General features: G+C 58.2%; 1 protein-coding gene across 7 annotated transcripts in view; it reads left to right on the forward strand.

The window, feature by feature from the left end:
- The window catches only part of LRRC4B (leucine rich repeat containing 4B), a 58,007-nt gene that overhangs the window by 21,946 nt on the left and 12,435 nt on the right, over window positions 1-23,626 (forward strand). For 4 of the 7 annotated variants that reach the window (XM_073886424.1, XM_073886422.1, XM_025850048.2 and 1 more), the window contains one exon: window positions 15,215-15,546. In XM_073886424.1, the coding sequence (XP_073742525.1) occupies window positions 15,250-15,546 (297 nt within the window). In that variant the 5' untranslated portion in view covers window positions 15,215-15,249. Of the gene's footprint in view, window positions 1-12,567; window positions 12,798-13,089; window positions 13,209-15,214; window positions 15,547-23,626 lie in introns of those variants that run through there. The other 3 variants (XM_073886419.1, XM_073886421.1, XM_073886420.1) reach the window with 3 other exon arrangements.

Genomic DNA, 23,626 nt, shown 5'->3' on the forward strand with positions numbered 1-23,626 from the left:
TGGGGTGGGGGGGCACGCCAGTGATGGGTAAGGGGGAGAGGCGGGCACGGGGTTTCCTTGGTGACCGCGCCTGGCAGGAGCGGTTGCCTTGGCAACCAGGGAGAACCGGGGAGTTTGGGAAGTGAGAATGGGAAAGACGGAGGGGGTGACTGGGGAGCGAGACTACCCCCTCCCCAATCTTCAGCCCTTCTCTCTCTGGGGTCCCCCAACCCCTGCCGGTGGGCAGCGAAACCCCTGTCCCTCCCTCTTCCCAAGACCCCCTTCCTTGACCCCATTCTGCTTCGGAGGCCTCCTATCCTTGGGCATGTGTCTCCACGGAACCACTACCTCCCTCCCTCACACCGTCCTTAACCCTCTCCTCTTGGGGACCTCCCTCCCCCCATTTTCTGGCTTTCCACTCTCACACCTGCTCTTCTAAGACCTTCTAACTGCACCTCACCTTCCCTCCAGAGTCCTCTCACCCCCATCTCTGACTCTCTCCCCCCAGATATCCCTTCCCTTGACCTCTCCAGGAGACCCCCACTTTAGCCCCTCTCTCCTCTAGCCCCACTTCCTACTCTGTTCTTCTCAGGACGCCTTGTCTTCTTCCCTCTCTGCTTAGGATCCTTGGGGTTGGGGGGGGGCTCTCCCTAGCACTACCACCAGCATCTCTCTCACAAACCCATCTGTGTCTGGGATCGCCTTTTATGACCTTTCCTCACTGAGAGCCCCTGTTCCTGTCTCCCTGTCTCCCTAGCCCGTGGAATCCCCCAACCCCAGACCCCCCAGTCCTAGGGCCCTCCTCTCTGAAACCATGCCTCCTTCCAACTCATCAGTCCGGGAGCCTGACGCCCAGGCTCTCTCCAGGGTTCCACCCAAGTTTGCAAGCCCCCACTTGCATGGGCTCCTCCCTTCTCTCCCGCCAGGAGCCCAGACAGTCTCTCTCCAGGGTCTGAATCTCCATGCCCATGATGCCCCCTCGCCCACCCCCCATCCCTTTCTTTCTGCCACTCCCCTCTTGACCCTTCTCTCCCCACCCCCACCTCTGCTGCTCTTCTGGAGCACCCTCTCCTTCTCCCTGCCCGGCTCCACGACACTTTCTCAGGGTGGGGAAATCCCCAGGGGAGAGCCCAGCTGGGAAGGGGGAGGGGCAAGGGAGCCTCAGGGCTGCCCCACAGCCCCCTCCCCACCCCCCTCCCCAGCTGGGAGCTGCAGTCGAGCCTCCGCAGCGCCCCATTGCTATGCGCCTCACATCCCTAGTCCGGGCCGCGCAGCCGCCAGACAGGAACTCGGGCTCCAGCGGCAGCTGGGAGTAGCCGGAGTCGCTTCCCTCCTGGTCCAGGCAGCCAGCAGCATCCTCTCCCCCCTAAAAACTCCCCACTCCCCAGGACCACGGCCAGGATGGGCCCCTCCCTCTTCCTGTAGCATCTCCTGTCTCCTAGCTCCTTCTAACCTGCATCTCACAGCCTCCTCTGCCCCTTCCCGCCTTCCTCCTGCTCTTCCCTGGGTCTCCTCCAATGGGGCCACCTGATTGTCCACACGGCAGTCAGAAAGGAGGGGCCAAGAATGAAGCAGCAGAAAGGCAGCGAGACAGACCCTCAGACGAGGGAAGGGTGGGAGCCTGAGAGATAGAGGCACAGCTGGAGTGAGAGAGGGGACCAGACTCCCAAACACACACACACACACACACACACACACACAATTAGGGTGCATCACCACGGAGCCAGACATACACAGAGTTACTCACTTAATTTCTGAAAGAAAGCGAGAGTCAGACAGGAGAACACACACCATCCACACACACAGAGGGAGAACAAGAGGGCTAGGCAGAGACACAGGGAGCCACAGACTCAGGGAGGGTGCCTACGGGCCCACGGTGCTGGCAAGAAGGAGCCAGAGAACACTTCACCACCAGGGGTGCAGGGGGGATTAGAGGCACCGTGTCTAACTGTGGGGGACCCAAATCAGCCACAGGCAGAGGGTGGGAGCGTGTGAGAAAGACACAGAGGTATGTGTGGGCAGAGGTATGCGCGCACACGCGTGCGCGTGCGCGCGCGCACACACACACACACACACACACACACACACTGGCAGCCCCAGACCCAGTTACAGACAGGGCTGCGGTACCAGAGTCAGCCAGAGGCCGGGAGAAGGGCCTGGAGTCGTGTGCACAGTCTTTCGTACACAGAGACCCAGAGGGAGAGACAAAGACAGCACCTCACGGAGAAGCATGCTGGCTGGTCGGAGGCCCTCAAACACGGTCACCTCATGAACTCACATGCACAGAGACGCAAAGTGAGAAGCACGGAGGTGGCCTTGGAGCCCAGGGGATGCAGCCCCATATGCTGCTAATGCAGTGGCAGACCTGCACTTGCACACAAATTCGTCCACCCTCCCCCCCAGCCCGGTGCGAGGGGTACAGGCGTGTGCTGACTGCACGTCCAGCCCCACTGAACCCCCACAGTCGCCCTAAATTCCACCCAGAGGCAGCTGGGAGGATGCTCCCCGAGTCAGAGGGCTCCCAGGGGTCTCGTCGCTGTCGGAGAGTTCGGCAGAATTAAGACATCCGTATCAGAGGGCCACTGACAATCTCTGGGAAGTGCGGGCAGAGGTGCTGGGAGGCGGAGGGCACTGGACTCTTCGGGGCTTCTTCCAGTGCCCTGGCCCCACGCTCCTGCCACGGTCCTCAGCTCTGTCTCCTCTGCCCCTCCCCCCCCACGCCTGTGCTCATCTGATTTGCCTGCTGGGGTGGCAGCCTTCTCTCCACCCTATCCGCCCCGTCTGTCACCCTTCCCCACCTCTGGCCAGGCATCTGTCACAAGGTGTCATGGGGACGTCCTGTCTCTATCAAGCCCACCTCCCATCGTCTCCCCCTGCAGCCCAGTGCCTTCCTGCCCCCGCCTAGCCAGCCCCACCTTGAACTTATGCATCATTCTTTCTTTCTCGGGGCCCACCTGCTGTGAAACCTACCTCTGTTTCCAGTCTGGGCTCTGTGTCACTCCCTCACCTCCACCAGCCCATCCGTCCTCCCACCTCCTGCTGCTTCGTCCCTGCGCTCACTTCCCCACCTCCCTGAGCACTTACCCTGCTGTCCCGTGGGCCCGGAGTGCTCTTCACCCCCAGTGCTTTCAAAGTATTTCGTGTGTGGTCAACTTCAAAAAAAAAAAAGCGATTTCACAGAAAAATCCATTCTCATCACAAGGAAAACAATGGTAACTCTGTGTGGTGATGAATGCTAACTAGACTTCTTGTGATCATTTCACAAATATCGAATCATTATGTTGTACACTTGAAGCTCATGCAACGTGCTATGCCAGTTACATCACAAAACATCCACATTATCACCTTCTTTTGAAAAATTCTCCTGGGTCAGCCATGGGCCGTGCTCAGGTGCCTGCCGGCCACCACTCCCCACTCTCCTCCGTCCGTCTTACCTGCCTGGCTCCGAGGCAGCTGCGTTTTCAGTCCTGGCGCTTCCTTTCCCCGTGGCTCTTTTTTTGCCCTGTCCCTCTCTCCATGCTGCTGCTTTGGGTTTCTCTCCAGAACTGAGCCCCTCGGCCGGGGGCTTTGCCTGCCTGCCCCTCTTGCCCCATCCCCCTCCCTGGCAGTTTTGCCCTAGCTCTGAGGCCCTTGGGAACGGGGCCCTACTTGGGCTAACCTGGCCCCTGCCACCCCAAAGCAGGAACTCACAAGACTACCAGGGTGCAGGGCATACACACACACGCACACACACACACGCACACAAACACACGCTCTCCACGGCCAGGGTCAGCTCTGAAACCACCGGCCCCTTGTAGTGTTCTAGACTCAGTGTTGCATGAAGCCACCATGTTGCAGCCTGTCCTGGGCTGGCAGACAGCCCCGGGCGGGCCACAGACCACACTTGTCCCCTAGTGTGGGATTGCCGCCTAGGCAGGGGTAGGATTCCCTGTGTGTTGGGGTACGGGTGCATATTTGGAAGTTCATCTGGTCCAAGTGTAGGTCTTAGAGGACGGGGCGTAGTGATGAGCCTGGGGCTCTGTTCTCAGAGGGGCTTCATTAGGTCCTACCTCCAGGTCGGGGTGCAGGTGCCATTACGGGCTCAGGCCCAGCATTAGTTCCTCCACCATCACCCTTTCGGGGTATAAGGAGCAAGTTTTCCTTTCCTCTCTGGTAGTGTGCAGGAAACCTCCTCATCTCTGAGGTTAGGAGCCCTCCACCCTCACTGGGCAGAAGCCCCTTCTTTCCCTTCCCTCCCAGGTCCCTGAGAGCAGGGTGGCTCTGCCAGACAGGGGAGTGGCAGAAGAGTAAGAACAGTGGCAAAATGCCCCCTTGTTGCCTGGAAACCCACACGCGCAACTGTTGTCATGGCAGGTGGAGGCGGAGGGGCTGCATGGAGGCCCGGGAGACAGGCTGGTAAGGGACCCTGCAGTTGGGGGTCAGGCAGGAGTCCATCCCAGGGGACGACCATTGCGTCCCCAACAGGGCTGCGAGGAGTAAGAATGCTGGGTCCAGTCTATGACCCAGAAGGGGAGGAGAGAGGGAGTGAGGCGGAGCTGGGCCAGCAGCTTCCTGTCTCAGCTCTGACCCCCGAAGCCCCCAACCCACCCTCCTGCCTAAGGAGTTGAGCTTAGGCCTTGGAGCCCTTGTTCAAACACTGAGACAAAGGTCAGAGAGCAGTGCCAGCCCCAGCTCTCCCGGGGGGCAGATCCCAGGCAGTAAATGCTGAAATCTGCCTTCCTCTTGCCTAGAACCCTCAAACACAGGGCCCGAGATAATAATAAGAGCTAACATCCGTTGAGAGCTTACCACGAGCCAGGCTCTATGCTAGCATTCTGTGTGGATCTGCTCCTCATGGTAGAGCTCCAAGGGAAGCACAATCATCATCCCCAGTTAGACCTACAGGGAAACTGAGGCTCAGAGAGATGAGGCCCCTCGCCCAATGTCAACAGCCAGAAGCGGCTCAGCCGGGACTGCAAACTGAGGCATGGGCCTCACCCCTTGTGGATTGCTTCCCCCAGCTGAGACCCAGAGAGTGGACCGTGCGGGTCCATCGAGTCCTCCAAGTAGAAATTAGGATTGCTAATAATAACAATAATCAGATTGTTAATAACAGTAGACTCATAGAAGGTTAAACTTTAAAAGAGACATTAGCAGTCCTGTAACTTAGGGGCTCCCTGCCCCTTAGTCTTGTTTCTGTCCTTATGCCCCCAGGGGAAAGGACCTACCCACCCCGATTCTCACAGGGGGCTTTCCTCGCTAGGTACAGGGTATCCAATCCATTTCTAGCTGGTGGGGGAAGGACAGTGGGCCCCCAAATCCCTGATAAATGATCCAGCCAGAAATGCTGGATTTACATATGGGAAGGGGGAAACTGAGTCACAGAATGAGAAAGAGATTTGTTCTTCTGATCCAGTGAGAATAAATAACTTTTCATGTCACTGTCATTTAAGTGCCCGACACTGGACATGTCACCATGAGTTCCCACCAAGCTGGGTGTCATTATCTTCACAGACAGAGCCTGGCAGGGATGGGGGGACCACAGTGAGCAAGTGGCGAGTCAGAGTTTGAACCCGAGTTCCCAGGACACCAGCACTCTTTCCAGCTCTCCGTCGTCCTGGAGTGATGGTGTGATGGCACGGAGGAGGTGGAGGAGGAGGTTCACAGTTAGAGAATCATTTCAGTGAGAGCTTTCTGTGTGCCAGGCACTGCGCCCAACCCATCACAGATATCGGACCACTGAGTCTTCACCACCCCTGGAGGTAGATTAGCTATTTTCCCTTTCACAGATGAGCAAACTGAGGCCCCAAGAAGTGATATCCCTTTCCCAGGCTATATGGCTGGTAATTATGGCAGTTGAGGTTCTAACCAGGGTCTGGCCCACCCTTGAGCACACTCTTCCTCAGAGCAGGGGGGAGGGAGGAGGAGAGTTCATGATTCATCCTGAAATGGAGTGCAGGATGCTCCAGGACCAGCAACCCGGGGATGGGAGACCCCTCCGCCTCACCCTGACAGTCCCCCCTTACCCCCATCAGAATTTGCACTTCAACAAGATCCCAGGTGATCTGGACACTTGTCCGAGAGACACTACTCCAGTTCAAGTGGTTTTCAACTTTTTATTACTGTTAGTAGTATACCTCCTCCCTCCCAACTTTTTTAAAGTTAGTTATGCACATCCTGAGGTAGAAGACAAATTGCAAAATTGCCCTTCCAGGGGACAGCAAGGGGAGAAGGAACCAGGGAGGCCACAGTCAAGCTGGCTCACACCGCATCCCTCCCACCTGCAACTCACCTCACACGCTCCTGCCAAAGCCTTGGCAGTGACCTCTATTTTGAAAACCTCCCACACCAGGCCAGCCCCTAGCTCTGCCCCAAGTAGATTCAATTCAGCAATGTTACACAGCCCCCATATCCCAGAGCCACACAGAATCGCAGAGTATGCACAGAATATAGGGGCCGGGAGGTCAAGCTTCCAACCTGGAGCCTGCCAGGTCTGGGTGCTCACGGGTACAGCAGGGATTTCCCAGGCCTCAGTATGCCCGACCGTAAAGTGGAGCTCCTGGAGTTCCTCCCCCGGAGGCCTCGGATGACACAGGCAGAGCATCTCACCCTCAGTAAAATCTGCTTCTGGCTCCTGGAGAGCCCCGTAAGAGCCCCGTGAGGTCGCTAGGCAGGGCATCGGAGCAGAAGGAGCCCAAGCTTGGGGGACTCAGGCAGAACCAGTTCCAGGCAGGACTGGGGTCCAGCGGACACACTGGGACAGCCACACCAGCAGTCCAGTACAGTAACCACTGCAGCCATGTGTGGCCATTGACATTTAGATTAATTTAAATTAAATTAACTCAATTCCTCAGTTGCTCACCACTCAGCAAGTGCTCACTAGCCACACATGCTCATGGCTACCATATTGGCCAGTGCAGAAAGCATTTCCAGAGAGTGCCACTGGACAGCAACGCATTAGATCCTGGAACAGTTCTATCCCGGCTGGCAGATAGCTGCTGCCGTCAGGCCTTCCCGTGTCCCCTAGCCCCTCGCCCTCTCAACCCTTTGTCATGTGGTATCTTATTAATTCCCATTTCTCAGAGGAGGAAATGGAGCGACAGCAAGGCTGCTAGCAGAAAGCTGGCAGCCACACAGGCCTGGAGCCACTTACCAGCCAGGCCTTGCGTCCTAGCTCACCCTTGCCCGTCACTTGCAAAGTGCCAGACCCTGTCCTGGGCCCCCTCCCCGAAGTTTCACGCAGCCCCTCAGCCCCAGGGTGTCCCTGACGGCCTGGGTTACAGAGGAGGAAACAGGAGCAGAGAGACTGAGGGCCTCACAGCCCAGGGACTGACCGGGGCCCTCCACCACTGCTCCCGGAACATCTGGGAACATCTGGGCTGCCGGGCTACCAGCAAAGGCTAGGGGTGAGGGTCCTGTGTCCAGGGACCTGTCTGTTCTCTTCCACCACCCCCGGCCTCCTCTCCCGCCCTCTCTCCTCTCCTGGCTTTTAGAATCTGACCCCAGATCTCTAAGGAGAACTTGGCTCCTCCCTCTGCCTCACCTCCTACATCTCCAAGTTCTGCCGCTTTTGCCATTTTGCTATATCTTTTCATTGTCTCCCTCCTCTCCATCCCCAAAGCCCCAACCATGGCCTCAACCTCTTCCCCTGGATCCTTGGCCCAGCTCCTCCCCAGCCTTCAGCCTCCCCCCAGTTCACTCAGAGGGGTCTTTCCAAGCCCTAGCGGACCCCACCCCTCCCCTGCCTCCACACCGGGCGCCCCCCCCCCCGCACCCCTGCCTCTCGTCTTTGTGAATGAACTGGGCTCCATGCAGCTGCTCCCTGATTCCCACCTGCTTCTCTGGCCCCCAGACCTTTGCACTCCCCGGGGTTCTTTGGTCGCCAGCACACCCCTGGCTCATCCTTCAGGTTCAGTTTGTTTTGTTTTGTTTTTTAAGATTGTATTTATTTGACAGAGAGAGAGACAGCGAGCGAGGGAACACAAGCAGGGGGAGTGGGAGAGAGAGAAGCAGGCTCCCCGCCGATCAGGGAGCCCGATGCGGGGCTTGATTCCAGGACCCTGGGATCCTGAACTGAGCCAAAGGCAGACACTTAACGACCGAGCCACCCAGGTGTCCCTCAGGTTCAGCTTTCACATCACCTCTTCCAGATTCCCCTCCACTGGCCAGGGGCGGTGCTTCTCCTAGACGTTCCGGGGACCCCACCCTGTGCTGTCCCACTTAGCCCTTTGTCTCTGGACCACTAACTCCCTCCAGAGGAGCACGGGTCTCGTTGGCCCCACCTACCCAGTGGCGGCAGGGGCCTGACGGTAGGGGGCGCTCGCGCACTCGTTCTTCTTTCTGCAAGTGTCCACTGAGGCTTTGCGGGGGCCCGCGTGTCCTAGGCACTGGGGACGCAGCAGTGAACAAGGCGGACAAACTTCCTGCCTGGGGAGCTCACCTTCTGGCGGGAGGCAGACAATAGACAGAACAAATCGCTGTCTGTAGGGTACCTTCTGGCCACCCGAGCGCTGGGAAGCGGAGGAAGTGTGAATGTAAGAGGTGGCGGCGGGGCAAGAAACCCTCTCGACGGCCCTGGAACCGAGACTCTTGGGGAGGCAGCCGCGTAGATGAGTGCAAAGCAGGGCCAAACCTCCAGGTCGGGGATGTGCCTGGGGTGGAAGGAGCCTCCTGAGGCCAGCGTGGCTGGAGCAGGGAGAGGGTGGGAGGTGAGGGCCATTCGGTAAATATTTGTGAAATGAGCGTATGAAAGGCAGTGCCTCAGTGTGGGGCGTTGGGACCACGGGAGAGGAGACCCCGCCCCCTCCCAGCAAGTCATAGCCCGTGAAGCCTGGTTCTGCGGGCCAGTCACAGGCGGCGGTGGCTGGGGCGCGTCAAGAGCTGAGCCCCCGGCCTGTTTCCTCAGCAGCAGCTTGCGAGGAGCCCGGGCAGCCCTTTTCCCAGGGTTCCCCCACCTCAAAAGTTAGGGGACTGTCAATTCTCCGGGCTTTGGGGTTGCTTTCATTTGAAAAGTATTCAGGACAGGGACTGGCTCAGAGGAACACACGTGTGAAGTTGTTTCATCCATCCCTGACGCTTGCTCTGCCCCTACCCTCCCCCCACCAACCTAACAGCTCCCAGCCTCGCGAACATGACAGGCATCCAGAGCGAGAAGTGTTCAGCTCCCTCTGGCTTTGATGTCTCTCCACCCTCCAGGCTCCAGGCTCCACTTCCGCCCCAGTCCCTCACAGTCGGGAAGTTCTTCTTTAGATCTAACCTCCATCCCTCTTGCTGCGATGGCAGTCAATTTCCTATCTTTTCTCTCACCTTCTGAACTTCCCCCAGAAAAATGAGTATGCCTGACAGGAATGTTCCCTGCCTCCCTTTTCTCCTCACCCCACCTCCCCTGGGCCCCCGAGTTTCCGATCTGCCATCTGCCTGAATCCTCTCAGGCACAGTGCCCGAGATCTCTCAGAGCTCGGGCTGGGGAGGATGGAGAAGCTGGTGAGGCCTCGGCTGTTACGCCTTCCCGTGGTCCTCAGTTCCCTCTCAGGCTTTCTGTGCTCTCCTGCCCCCTCACGTGCACGGTCACGGTCGTGTGTGGTATATCGGTCTCCAGCCTCTGTCTTTGTTCCTCCTCTCGCTATGTCTCTGCCCCTTTCTGCCTTACACGCCTCTTCTCTCTTTGGGGCCTCTTGCATCTCCGGCTCTACTTCATTCCTTGCACCAGGTAGGGGCGGAGAACAAGCAAAGAGGCCTCTCCCAGGGCACAGGGAGGGGGGGGGCCGCAGGGGAGAGGTTCTGGGCCTTGGCTTCCAGTCCCAGCCATCCCACCCTACAGGCTGCGTGACCACCAAGCAGTGTCTTCAGCCCGCTGGATCTGCTTCTCCCTCTGTAAACCGGACATGAGAACAGGCCATGGGGAGAAGCCAGGGGCTGGAGGCGTGGGCGGTGCTCAGCACGGCACTGGGCACAGCGTGGGTGCTCAGTGAATACTTCGCATCACTATTAGGGATGCAAGGTGGCAAGCAGGGGAAATCACTGGCGGGTCACGTGACGTCTGCCAGCAGGGTGTGGAGCAGGGTAGCGTTGTCACATCCTGTGCCGTGGCGATGAGGCAAGGCTGGCAGGAGGATGACCATTGTTCAACATGGCCCCCAGGAGACTTCTGTGGGAACTGTGGTTGCTGTCCTGACAAGCTTGGGGGTTTCTGGGGCCTTTCTGCTCTGGTGAGGCTGACCAGGGAGAGGCCATTTGCTAGCTGGGCAAGTGACTTTGCCTCTCTGTGCCTCCGCTTTCCTATCTGTGAAATGGGGATAATAGCAGCCCCTCTCAGAGGGCTGAGGGGAGAACTACAGTTATTGCAAGTACAACAGCTAGAATGGTGTTTGGGCAATGCCACGTACGTGGTGGACGTTACCAATAATGGTGGTGGTGTTATTCAAGGAGTTGGTACCTAGCCGGCAGTCCTGCCATCTGTTGGAGGGATGGATCTGGGGACAGCTGGGGACAGGCATCTCCTTGGCACACAGCAATATGCAGGAGTGTAGCTCACACAGGTGGTGTCCTAGGTGCAGCTCTCCTCAGGGCACGACGTTCAGTGGGGCACAAGAGCTGCTCTGGGGACCTGCTCTTTGGGACTCTAGTGTATAGTATCTGGGACCTGGCCATCCAGGTAGCACCATGGCGTGGGCACAGGCATCAAGCCGAAGGCAGCTGCGTTTGTGGCATATGGATGTGCTGCCTCCACCGGGCAGGCCTCCTGGGATGAGAGGGGGACCTCAGGATCAGGGACGTCTGAGGTATGAGCTTGAGACATGCAGCTGTTGGAGTGTGTCCTGGGCTGGGTGCACAGAGCGAGGGATAGGGGTGGGTGAGTGTGTCTCTGTGTGACTGTATGAGGGAACGTGGTTCGTCTGTGGGGAATACAGACGAACAATAATGATAACTTACTCGTTCATTCCTTTGTCCAATGTTTACTGAGCACCTATCATGTGCCAGGCACCACCATAGATGCTGGGAACCAAACTGCACAAAACAGATGCAGCACCTGCCCTTGGGGAGCTTACCCTCGGGTGTGGGCTTGTAAGAGGCCAGATGGTGACAGATGTTATACAGAAAGTAAAGGAGAGAAGGTTCTGGAGACGGGCAGGGTGCGGTGTGATTTGAGGCAGTCAGGTTGGCCTCATTGAGAAGGTAACATCTGAGCAGAGACCTGAGAGAAGGCAGGCACACACTGGGGACCCTCTAGCATCCAGACAGAGGAAAGAGCAAGAGCAAAGGCCCTGAGGCAGAAGTGTCTGCAGCCTGCTCTGGAAACTGTGAAGAGGCCAGTGTGGCCTGAGGTCAGTGAGTGAGCAGGGGAGGAGGCAAGGGCTAAAGTCAGAGAAGTAGCCCAGCCTGCGGAGAGAGGGCCTGTAAACCGAGATGATGTCCCTTGCCCTTGTACCTCGTGAGACTGGCCCAGCTGAGAGGCTGTGGAGCAGGGGAGGGGCAGGGTCTGCCTCGGATGTTGACAGAACCCCTCTGGCTGCCTGTGGGAACAGACTGGGAGGGAGGGCAGGGGAGGATGGAAGTGGGAGACCAGTGAGGAAGGATTCTGATCTCAGGGAGAGTTGCGGGGCGGGAGGGATGAAAAGTGGTCAGATCTGCATGGGTTACTGAGCATTTAGCTAGTCGGCCCCCAACAGCCCTAGGAGGCCAGTACTATTATTACCCCTGTTTCACAGCATCTTCTGCAGCTCAGAACAGTGAAGTCACTGGCCTGAAGTCACACAGTCAGGAAAGAGCAGACCCAGGATTCAAACCCAGCCCGGCCGACGCTTGATCCATGTGCTCGGCTATAGCTATTTGTCTCCTGTGGCCTGTGGATGTCCGGGTTTTGAGTGTGGAGGCAGCCTTTGTCAGCATCTACACCAGTGCCTGCACGTAGTAGGGACTCAGAAAATATCTGTGGGCTAGATGGGCAGACGGACGAATCCAACAAATGAACGCGCTGCCTTGCCCATTTTGCAGAAGTGTATGGAGAGGCAGTTCTCAGGCTCTGGCTGAGGTCCAGGGGAGAGGGCTGCATCTAGGGCTGGGTTTCTCTGTGGCATGAATGGGGGCTGGCCCTTGGCCGAGGACTGGGTGACGATGTTGTTGGCCCAGGTTCGCTGGTATATCAGCCATGAGGGTAGGAGTAAAGGGCTGTGTGGTGTGGTGAGGGGCTTGGGGGAGCTCCTGGAGGTGGCTCCCGCAGGGAGACTGTGCTAGGTTGTCAGCCCTTTGGGCTGGGGGGACAGGTGCAGGAGGGGTGGTTGTGGGCAGCAGTGGGGGGTGGGGTCAGCGGTGGCCCAGCCTGGTTATGCAGCAAGTCTGTGCCATGAGGCCTGAGTCCCGAGGCCCAGGCTTGGCACAGCCCACACACCCCCCCTCCCAGGGCAGCCCAGCCAGCAACCTTCCTCCCCCGTTTCCCCGACCTTCCCCTGCCGCCCAGAACCAATGGGTTAATTAGATAACGGAGCCTTTGATTAGCAGGGGAGGGGGAGGCCTCCCAGTGCAGGGAAGGGGGAGCGAGGAGGAGGGAGGAGAGGCGCCCTCCCCGTTCAGAAGGAGAGAAAGAAGGAGGGAGGAGGGAGGGAGGGAGGGAGCTGAGGCACAGCTTGGCTCTGCACTGCCGTGTGACTAGAAATTGTAATCGCGGAGAAAGAGACAGACAGAGCCTGGCCAAGAGAGAGACCAAGACAGACGGACAGACAGAGAATCTGACCAAGACGGTCTCCCCAGCCTACCAGAGGGTGATGGGGATGGAGCCAGAGTGAGGAGGAGATGGAGGAGAAGGAGAGAGGGGGCCTGGTCGTCCCGAGGGAGGCAAGACAGTGAGAGGAGCCTGAAGAGGGGCCTGGGGCCCAGGAGGTGGACAGGGACAAGGCCGGGGGACCGGCAGAGAGAAGGGGGCTCGGGGCAGTGGGGGGAGAGAAAAGAGGCTGGCGGTGGGGGGAGAGTGGAGGTAGAGGTGGGGGTGGGGGTAGGAGACAGGAGGAGGCCAGCAGGGAGGGGACGGGGAGATGGCTGCAGTGGCCTAGACGGGCCTCCCCGGGGTGGGAAGGGCGACCGGCGAGGAGGGGGGGGCGCGGGGAGACCCAAGAAACCCCTGCGCCCCCCCCCCAGCACGACCTCAAAGGAAGCCCTGGAGAACTGGGAAGGCAGAGCCCCCCGGCCCGCTGGAGGCATGTGGAGTGGGGGGCCTGGGGCCCAGGGAGAGGCCCAGCGGAAGCGGAGTCACCGGGGTGAGTGTCCCTCATTGTGGGGGGGGGACAAGGGCGGAGACAGCTGAGGGCAAGGAGGGAAGGGGCGGGAGGCCCAGCCGCTGCAGAAGCTGTGGGGGGGGGGGGGGGCGGGCTGTCTGCAGGAGAGGGGGGGAGAGGTGGGGGGGGAGCGGCGGCGGCGGGCGTGGGCGGGGGGGGGCTGCGGGGGGGGGCCTCCTGGCCTGGGGGTTCTCCAGCTGCAATTTCTGGCCCCGTAGGGCAGCGCCGGCCCCTGGGTTTGAAGGGTGTAGGCTGGGTCATCACCGGTCTTAGGAGGTGGGAAAGGGAACGGCGGGTGCGGGAGCAGGACCGGCAGACAACCCCCCCATCACACTGGAGAAGCGGAGACCCCTCTGCACTCACATGACTTGCAGACCGAGGCACACACAGCCCCTAGCCCCCCAGGGGGAAAGGAGTCCGGGATACAGATGCAGAACCAACCCCTCCCCCCTCTCTGTCTCTCTCGGTCTCTCAGTCTCTCGGTCTCTCACACAAGCATTCAGGCGCACAGACTATGCACACGCATTTTTGTCTGAGTTAAAATGATCTTGAAAACTGCAGAAGGAGGGAGTGAATGTGTGTGTGTGTGTGTGTGTGTGTGTGTACACGCACGGGGCGGGGGGTGGCCCTGTGTCCGTGGCTCTGAGAGCCCACTGTCTGAGGGTGTGCCCGTCACTGCCCTGCGGTGCATGCTGTGCGGCCCGCTTCCCTCGGCCCTCCCCGGTGGGGAAGTCGTTCGGTGCTGGAGCGGAGCCTGCTGCTGTGGGCACCCTTGTGTGTGTACTCAAGACGCTGCGTGGAAGGGAAGGTGCCCCCGGGCCACAGTCTCCCTCTGCCACCCACCGGCCAGCTCCGTGCTGGGACGAGTTGCGCCCCCTCCTAGCGCCTCAGTGTCCTCATCTGTAGATTGGGCGTCCTAACACCTTCCTCCTCCGGTTTCTGTGAGGCTTAAATGAGAACACCATGTGTGCTGAGTCTGGGGCACAGAAAGGGCTCCCCCCAACGCTGAAGCTATTATTATTACAGTTCTTGCCATTGTTGTTATGGTCCGTCCGCCCCCCATCCCCGGGCCCCACCCGCGCACCCCCGCCCAGAGCCCCGCCCCCAACCCCTTCCCCACCAGCTGTCCCAGCACCAACCCACCCACTGGAGCCACCCACCATCCGCTGCCTTTGCCCTGAGCACCTGCAACCTCAGGGCCGCCGGCGGTCGGGGGGTGGGGGGTGCAGCCCTGCCAGGGCCCCCTCGGCCACCCCCTCCCCCTTTGTCTTCTCCAGCCGGCCTCCGCCCTCCCGCCCCGCGGCCTCCCAGCCTTTCCTGCCCACACTTCACCTCCACTGTTGTCTTGTCTGGCACCTCGCCTTCTCCAGGTTCTTCCTTTGAGCCTAACTCAAGTCTCTGTGGCTGCTGCGAGGCCACGGCCTGGACGGGTGCCGGGAGTCTGACGGGAGCCTGCGGCGGGGCCCCGTGTGGAGCGTGCTTGGTGCTGGGGAGCTTGTCTCTTGGCAAACACTCCTGGGCGGGAGAAGGATGAGGGAGCAGGAGGTCCTGCAGGCGTCGGGAAGACTTGGGAAGCCAGACTCCAGACCCCCGGCCCCCACCCCAGACTTCCGGACCTGGCACATCACCCTCTCTCTGTTCCTTCGTCTGTTTGTCTCTCTTTCTCTCCCTCCCTCTCTACCTCTTTATCTACCTTTCTGAAACCGTGCAGAGAACTAAGTTTTGAATCAGACTGACTTCTCCATTACTGGCCAACTGCCTTGGGCAGCCTTTCTCTCCCCACCCCACCCCTGCCTCGGTTGTCAGTTCTGCGAAATGGGTATACTCTTCCGGTCAGGAATGACGAGACAGTGCAAGAAGGGTAGGGTTGGCCGGAGCAGGGAGGTGATGGTGGCCAGCAGAGAGCCGCCTGGGGGTTGGGAAGCAGGCGGGCCACACACGGGGTCCCTGTCCTTCACTGAGCCTCTCGCTCTTTCTCCACCCCACAGCCCCCCGGCGCCCTCGCGGAGCATGAACATTGAGGATGGCGTGCGCCCGCAGCTCCCCGTGCCCCCCACTGCCGCCCGGTAGGATGTCCTGGCCCCATGGGGCCCTGCTCTTCCTCTGGCTCTTCTCCCCACCCCTGGGGACCGGCGGGGGCGGCGTGGCCATGACATTGGCGGCCGGAGGGGGCTCCCCGCCGGCCACCTCCTGCCCCGCGGCCTGCTCCTGCAGCAACCAGGCCAGCCGGGTGATCTGCACGCGGAGAGAGTTGGCTGAGGTCCCGGCCAGCATCCCTGTCAACACGCGGTACCTGAACCTGCAGGAGAACGGCATCCAGGTGAGCTGGGCCAGCAGCCAGTGGGGGCGGGGGGGGGCACAGGTGGTGGCCGGGTCCTCCTGCTCGAGCTGGCACAGGCCTTCTGGGTGTCCCCTTGGCACTTATGAGATCCTGCTTGCATCCTGTTAACTTGAGCTCAGTCTGTCTGGGTTTTCTCGCGCGAGGTTCCCTGTCTTTGTGCCAGCGTGTTGGGGCTCAGGGGTAGGACCATCTGCCTGCCTCCCACAGTGCAGGACAGGTGAGCCCATGGCCTAGCCCCGGAGTCACAGGTGTGCAGAGCGACCCTTGCACGAGGCCTCTGTGCTGTCCACACGGCTCTACCTGCGACATGGCCTTGGGCTGCTGAGGGCATGACTTTGCGCCTCAGTTTCTTTATCTGAAAAATGGGGCGATGACAGAGCCCCTGCCCCCAGGGGCTGGGTGAGGACTGATGGGTTTCATACTTGTCAAGGACTTAGAATCTTCTGACACCTGGTGAGCACTCCTTAGCTGTGCAGCGTGGAGCTCGTGTGCCCGCTTCCCGGAGGTGGTGTGACATTTGGAGATAGATCTAAGCTCTCTCACTTGCCCGGTCCCGTGTCGGCCTATGGCTGGGGCTCCGATGGGGCACTTGCCATCCGATTCGCTGTGACCGTGACTGAGGTGGGCTATAAATGATGCTTTGAGAGCAGAGCTGTGCGTTTTTAATGCAGGGTCTCTACTCTGTTGGCATCTGGGGCCTGGTGGGCTCTGGTTGTGGGGGCCGTGCCCTGTGCTGTAAGATGTTGAGCAGCATCCCTGGCCACTAGACACCAGCAGCAACAACCCCCGCCCACTTCCCCAGATAGCTCCAGATGTTGCCAGATATTCGGGGAGGAGGGATTGCCCTAGTTGAGAACGACCATTTTAAAGACATGTGTCAGTACCCCACACCACGCAAGCCTCTCCTGACCCTGGTCCATAAAGCCAGGAGAGAAGAGGGTTCCTGTGTGGTGTCCCAGGCCACTGGGAGCTAACATCCCTTCCCCCATGGCACACCCTGGTCTGTCCCTGGGAGGGGAAGGGGTCGGTGTTCCCCATCGCCCTGTCCTGGAGAGCCTGGGGATGGGGTTCCCCTCTGCAGAAGAGAGGGGATCTTTTAGGGACACAGCACCAAGGGGGCTTGCCACCATCAAGAAGGCTGTCCTGGGTGGCCACGGAGCAAGGGCCAGTGAAGCCAGAGTTGGGGTCCAGAAGCGGAAGGGGCCTTGTCCCATTGCCCCAGCCCTGCTCCTGCAGGATGGTGTCCTCCAGCTCCAGGCCCTCCTCCTCAGCAGCGCCCCTTCCCTCCCCGTGCGCTTTGAGTCCACCCTGCATTCTCAAGCTCTAGTCTCAGCTGACCAGCCCCTGACTCCTGGAGGGGTACTGACACCCTCACTCCGCTCTCCCCTTACATGCCCTTGTTCCCCGGACTCTGTCTGTCCGTTTCCGTCCTTCATTTCCTCATGTGACGATCAAGACGTGGCCAGCGCCAGCTCAGTGCCAAGCCCTGGTTTTGGCCGTGAGCGGGATGGGCCGGCCCCTTCCCTGCTTCTGGGCGGCTCACCTTGCGGAAGGGAAGAAACAGTAAACAGACGGGATGGCACGTTTCCGGAAGGGGCGATGTTTGCGCATTAGGAAGTGCTTCTGTGACGAGGGGCTGCACCCACAGACTCGTCCTGGCGACCAGAGATGCCCTCCCCCAGGCCCAGACCAGCCTCCCAGTGGCCACCGAGGCGTGCTCGCCTCTGCCTAAAACCCCCTGCAGGTTCCTAGACTCTGGAATGAAGTCCAGGCTCTTTATTGTGATAACAAGTCCTGTGCCGCTGGGCACAGCCTGCCAGCCTTATAGTTGACACCAGTTGCCCTCCCAGGGCTGAGAAGTTGCTCAGGCCACCGCTCTGCCTGAATTCACCTCTCTCTGGCCCTTGGGTCCCACAGGCAAGCCTCTCTTCACTGCCTTCCAGTCTGGGCCCACAGACTCCCCCTCCAGACATCCGTGCCCTCGCCCTTGACGCCTGTGTTTGTTAAATATCTCTTGGTTGTCTTCTGGGTAGGGGGCAGTAGTCTAGGACAACCAACACTGCACCTCCCCCAGCCTGCATTCTAGACATAGGCATGATCAGTAATAAGTAAATGGTGTGTGTTCAGGATGCTGAGGGCTGTGGGAAAAGGAAACAGATGGGGGAAGGGGATGGTGGGTGCAGGAGGAGGGGTGGTTGGCTGCAGCTTCAAAGATATGAAGTCAGGGTGGCCTCATGGAGAAGGTGACATTTGAGCAAGAGATGAAGGTGGAGCCTTGTGGAAGGGCCTTCCAGGCAGGGAGGACCGCAAGTGCAAAGGCCCTGGGGTGGGAGCCTGCCTGGTGTGTGGGAGGAACAGCGACAGGCTGGTGTGACTGGAACAGAGAGAGCCAGGAGCGAGGTTGGGAGGTGAGGGCAAAGTGACAGATCCTGCAGGGCCTCATGGTTATGGTGAGGACTTGGGCTCTCCTCTGAATGAGACGGGAGCCATTCTGAGCGGAGGGCAGGTGGGCTGCTGACTTGGGTCTCTCTGGCCGAGGTTTGGGAGGCCTATAGGGCACATGGATCAAGCGCCAGGGGGCCTGGGTTTGAATCCTGGATCTGCTGTTCCCTTGCTGGTGCAGAATTCGGGAGAGAAATGCCGGGAGCTCGGCTGGGACCAGGCTGGTTGCGGTGGAGGTGGTGAGAAGTGGGCAGATTCTGGGTCTGTTTGGAAGGTGGAGACAACAGGATTTTCCAGCAGAGTGGGTGTGGGAAGAGGGAAGAGAGGATGACTCCCAGGCTTTAGGTCTGAGCTGGCCCCTTTGCTTGGGCCTGTTTGCTTGGGTGTCTGTCACCCCGTCTCCCAGGCCTCTGGCTTCCAGACTTTTGATCCACATCCCTGTCAGAGGAATGGAGCCCCATGGACGTGGGTGAACTTATTTGTAAGTCATGCGCAGGTCTGCTGTAGGCATGTGTCGTGTGCCCTCAAACTGCCTGCTCCCCCAGGGTGGAGAGTACCCTGCCCCCAAGAGTGGACTCTTGTGAACATTCAGTGAAACGGGCCTCCCTTCGGGGACACCCTGCAGGTGGGGGGCGGGAGTGAGGCTGCCGAGGGAACCATCAGAGGAACTTGAGGAAATAACTTTTTAATTAGCCAAATAAAAATATGAAAAAAAGAAAAAAACACCCCTAGTCCCACCGCCTAGATATAAATAACTACTGTTTATATTTTGTTTTAAAGCCTTCCTGGCTCTTTCCTGTGCCCATGTCAATGGATTTTTAAATTATTTATTACAGAATGAATGCAAATTAATTTAGAAAAACTAGGAAATACACCTAAGTAAAAACACAGGGACAAAAGCCAAGCGGAATTCGACAGACAGGTAACTCCCATTAGCATCTAGTTCTTTCCGTTCAGATCCTCTCCGCGCATGCTCCCGGTGTGCGTCCGGTGGGCAGCCCTGGCCAGCGGATTTCTGCCTTTTTTTTTTTTCTTTACTTTTTGGAGAAAAAAATGAAATCACACCACTTGATACTGGTTTGCAGCTGACTCTAGACACCTGAGCGCGTAGTAGGAGCATCTTTCTCCCTGACGCTCGTCTAAAATGTCAGTGTTAGTGGCTACGTGGGATCCCGGTGCATGGCCTTCCCATTACTGCACCGGTCGCTTCTTCCCAGTGTCGGAAGTGATAGAGACAGCCCTGTGGTCAGCATCCCCGGTGCGCATTCTTGGAACTTCCCAGAACCCGCCCCTGGGATAAATTCCTAGAAGCAGAATCTCAGGGTCAGAGGGAAGACGACAGAGGTGCTGCCGACAGGTCCTGTGTGTCCTGCTCTCTGATTGTCCTCCCTCACAATGGCTGGTACTTCCGCCGCACTCGCATGGCAGTGTGTGTGCGTGTGTGTGTGTGTGTGTGTGCGCGTATACAACACACTCACATACGCGGCCTGACACCAAAGCCCCATAGAAATGGCCAGAGTTCTGGGGATGCGAGAGTCTGCCCTGTCCTGTCCGTGGTCACTTGCTTGTTGTCTGGCTCCGCACTGATGGTCACTCCCACGAGGGGGGCGCCTTCACCGTGCTCCCTGCTGTATGCCCAGCACCTGAACAGAGCCTGGTACACACTGGGTGCTCAGCAGATGTTTGTCCATGGAGAGAAGGCCGGCTCCCGAGCTCCCACCTTGAGGACTTGGCAGTGTGTGTGTGTGTGTGTGTGTGTGTGTGTGTGTGTGTGTGTCCACCGGCCTCTCTAGAACAGTGCATCCACCTTCGGGGAGGGCTCAAACACTGTTCTGAGACATGACAGGGACAGCATGTGCCCTTCAGGAGCAAAATAATTTTTAACTATCTGCAGTCTTCCATGGGTCCTTAATTGTTTCTGAGATGGGACAGGGGTGTGCAAGCCCAGAGCTCAAGGAGATACCTTCTAGGCAGAGGCCTGGAGATGCCCCTTCCCCCTACCTCCCAGTCCCCACGCCACTCAGGCCATGTGTCAGTGCCCTCACACCTCACACAGCCCCCCTGCACCCCCCCACAGGCCTGCTCCTCCTCCTAGAGGCTGGGGTCCTCCCTGGCACTGAGGCCTTGTGCCTTCTCCTCCTTCCTCCACTGCCTTGTACCCATGTCCCCACTCTGTTCCCCTCCCCCCCACAGCCAATTGTCCTAATGTGTTTACTGTGGATCTTTCTGCTTGTGTGTGTTCTTGCAAAATGCTTATTGTTGCTTTGTGTGCATGTATTTTTAATTTATGTAAATGAAGCTGCATTATAGATGGCTTTCTTTGTCTCTCTGTTTTCACCCAGCCTGGGTTTTTAAGAGCCATCCACATCGGGGTGTGTGTATGTGTGTGTGTGCGTGTGTGTGTGTGTCTACTCTGTTGCTTTAACTGCTGCAGAATTCTCCTTGATGGGTGTTCCCCCCCCCACTTCCTGCCCTCCACCTCCTAAGTCAGGACAGACACCTGGGAGGCGTGGAGCTGCCTCCACCACAAATTCTCCCTTGAGACCCTTTTGGAAGCTGTGTGATAACATCTTTGGCATACACGCCAGGGGGATCGCTGGGTCAGAGGTCATGCATGTACTTAACCTAACGAAGTACCTGGAGCCATGGAGCTTTCAGGGAGCTGCCCGGGGTCCCTCGGGGTCCGCCATGAGGTCATTTGGGCAGGGTGTGAGAGCACTCGACTAGGAAGGGTGCCTCTGTCCTAAGAAACCAATCCACCCACCGGAAAGAGGGGCTTAGAGGTGCTTCAGAGAGTGAGGTCGAAGGATGGCCCAAGGGCCAGAGGGTGGAAGCCGGCTCAGTTCTTGGGCATCCTGGCATTGGTTCTTACAACAGAATGTTATGCAGCTTTTCAAAACAGAGCTTCAAAGAATATCCAATGGCACAAGGAAATGCTTAGAATAGGCTCCTGAGCTCTCAAAGGATGCAAGTAGGACGTCCCATGTGTTTTCAACACTGCAGGGAAAGCAAAAATAAAATGCGGGGACCACTCAGAACTGTTCATACTGCCTTTCTCTTCGCACTAGTGTTCTGGAGGATATTGAGTTTCTTCTTTTCACTCTCTTTAACGTCTGAATTTTCTTCAGTGAGGGCACTGGGTACTTTTTGTAATCAAGGAAAAGTTATACTTAAAAACAATACGTACAAAAGGTTGTACAAGCTGAAGACAGAAGTCTGTACTGGGATTTGCTCACCTGCCCCTGGAGAAGGGAAGAGAAACCAGTTTGCTGAGCGCTGACCCTGAGTTGGGGGGGGGGGGTGGACTGGGAGTGCTTTTCCTGCAGGGACCTCTTCATTCCCATGAGGACAGAATTACTTCTCCCATTTCACGAGACAGCCCCTCCCCTGACTCCTCACTTCTGAGCCTCACACAAAGAATCTCGTGTCTACACTTCTGTCTGCCTGGCTTCTATGTGCTCCCTGTGGCTGCCAGGGCTCCTCCTTGTCCTCCCTCAAAGCCACGGTGCTTCCCCTCTGACCCTTTTATTGTTGGATGATATTCTGTCCCATGAAGTTACCACCATCTCTTCATCCATTTCCTATTGATGGGCATTTGGCTTGTTTCCAGTGTGGGGTTCTCCCTCGTCCTGACTTTAGATTTAGACTCCTCCTGAGCCAGAGCAGGCACAGTGGAACTCCTCCCTGTTCATTCCGTGGAGAGGGGCCTGTGTGCTGCGGGCTGGAGAGGTCCCTGCAGGAAAAGCACTCCCAATCCCCCTGCTCAGGGTCAGTGCTCAGCAAACTGGTTCCCAGGGCGCCTTGGGCTCGGGCCTGACTGCACACCTCTGGGACTGTCAGCGAGCCACAAAGGTGGTGGAGTCCGACACCATCGGAGCTCAATCCCACAGGTGTCCCACCTGTCACCTTCCCCGTCTGAGCCTACCCAAGACAGAACCCTTCAGGACGTGGCCCCGCCGGCCTCCTGCATCACTGGGCCCTCACGCTGGCCTCCTTCTGCTCCCGCTCAGCTCAGCGCCTTCATGCTTGATGTTCCTTCTTTCTAGAATGCTGTTCCACTCTCCCCTTCATCTGCTCAGCACCAGCACTTATGATTGTGGGGGACAGTGAGGTGTGACTCACAACTCTTCCTGGGGTACATTATCGAACCGGTCTGGGCCTCAGTTTCATCATCAGTGAAATGGGGATAATAACATAGAGCTGCTGAGAAATTCAATGCCTTCGTTCTTTGGACAAACATACTGAGCGCCACTATGTGCTAGTGGGGGATGCTGGTCACATGGGGATGCAGTATCACAGGAGGCAGCGTATGTATATTCGCTCCTGAGGACCTAGCAGGGGACCCTTGCGAGTGGCCTGCTGCTGAGCAGCTCTAGCAAGTGTTGACAGTGAGACTTTTGTCACGGTCACCCTGGTCTTTTTTTTTTTTTTAAGATTTTTATTTATTTATTTGACAGAGAGAGACACAGAAAGAGAGAGAACACAAGCAGGGGGAGTGGGAGAGGGAGAAGGAGGCTTCCTGCCGAGCAGGGAGCCCGATGCGGGGTTCGATCCCAGGACCCCGGGATCGTGACCTGAGCCAAAGGCAGACGCTTAACGACTGAGCCACCCAGGCGCCCGCCCCCCCACCCTGGTCTTTACTGACTCAGGGAAATGTCTCAACCTCAGAGGTGCCTTCCCTGAATTCCCAGTCAGGTCAAGGCCCCCAGTCCCCATGGCATCCCAAATGTACTGATCACACTTGTGCACACTTGTCAAGTCACCACTGGCCCAAAACACAACCATGAAATTAACAAATCAGAAAAGGTCTTGCCATCTTACAGAGCCGTGTGGCCTCCCAGGAGAGGGACAGGTGGGGGTCCCCGTGTTTTAGTTTGAGTAGCTAAGGCCTGAGAGACAGAAGAACCATGTCTCCCCCTCCATTAATTACATCACCTCTCTGAGCCCGCCTCTCACCGGGGAGGGTGGGAGGAGGGGGATGTGTGTGGCCCCCAGCCATGCTCCAGGCTCTTTCCACAACAGCCCTGTGAGTAAGTCCTGTTCTTACCCCATTTCACAGGCTGGGGAGACCATGGTGTAGGAGAGGAAGGCCCTTGTGCAAGAGGCCACAGTCCGGAGAGGAATTGGGACTTAGCCCAGGCAGTCTGGCTGCAGAACTGGATATTTTCAACACTATTCCAGACGTTTCCTAATTCCTAGTTATCTGGGCTCTCTGTATCCCTGGTGATACAGTCACAACATTGTATCAGAGTCCTGACTCTGTCCACACAGCCAGCCCCTGCTCTGGCCTTGTCCTTGCTCACTGGGACACTCGCCCCAGCTTCCTCCGGTCTTCCCGTCCCCCGCTGTTCCCCGCCCCAGTCAGAGTCACCGCGTCATCCCTGGACTTGCAACCGGCTAGTGCTCCCCTTGCAGCGAAGACCCTTCCCAGGCTGGCCTGTCCCTGACCCAGCCGCACCACACTCAGGCTGCCCTCCGCTGGGCCCAGACACTGCCCAGCCCTGCCCTTCCAGCCCTGCGGAAAACACACCTTGACCTTGAATGGCCACGGCCACGTTCTGCACTTGCCTGGTACCAGGCACCCTTCCTCGAGGGTTCCAGATATCTAGTTTAATCC

This window comes from Callorhinus ursinus, unplaced genomic scaffold, assembly GCF_003265705.2.
Source record: "Callorhinus ursinus isolate GAN/ISIS: 27379988/994484 unplaced genomic scaffold, GSC_fseal_2.0 scaffold71, whole genome shotgun sequence".
NCBI lineage: Eukaryota > Metazoa > Chordata > Mammalia > Carnivora > Otariidae > Callorhinus > Callorhinus ursinus.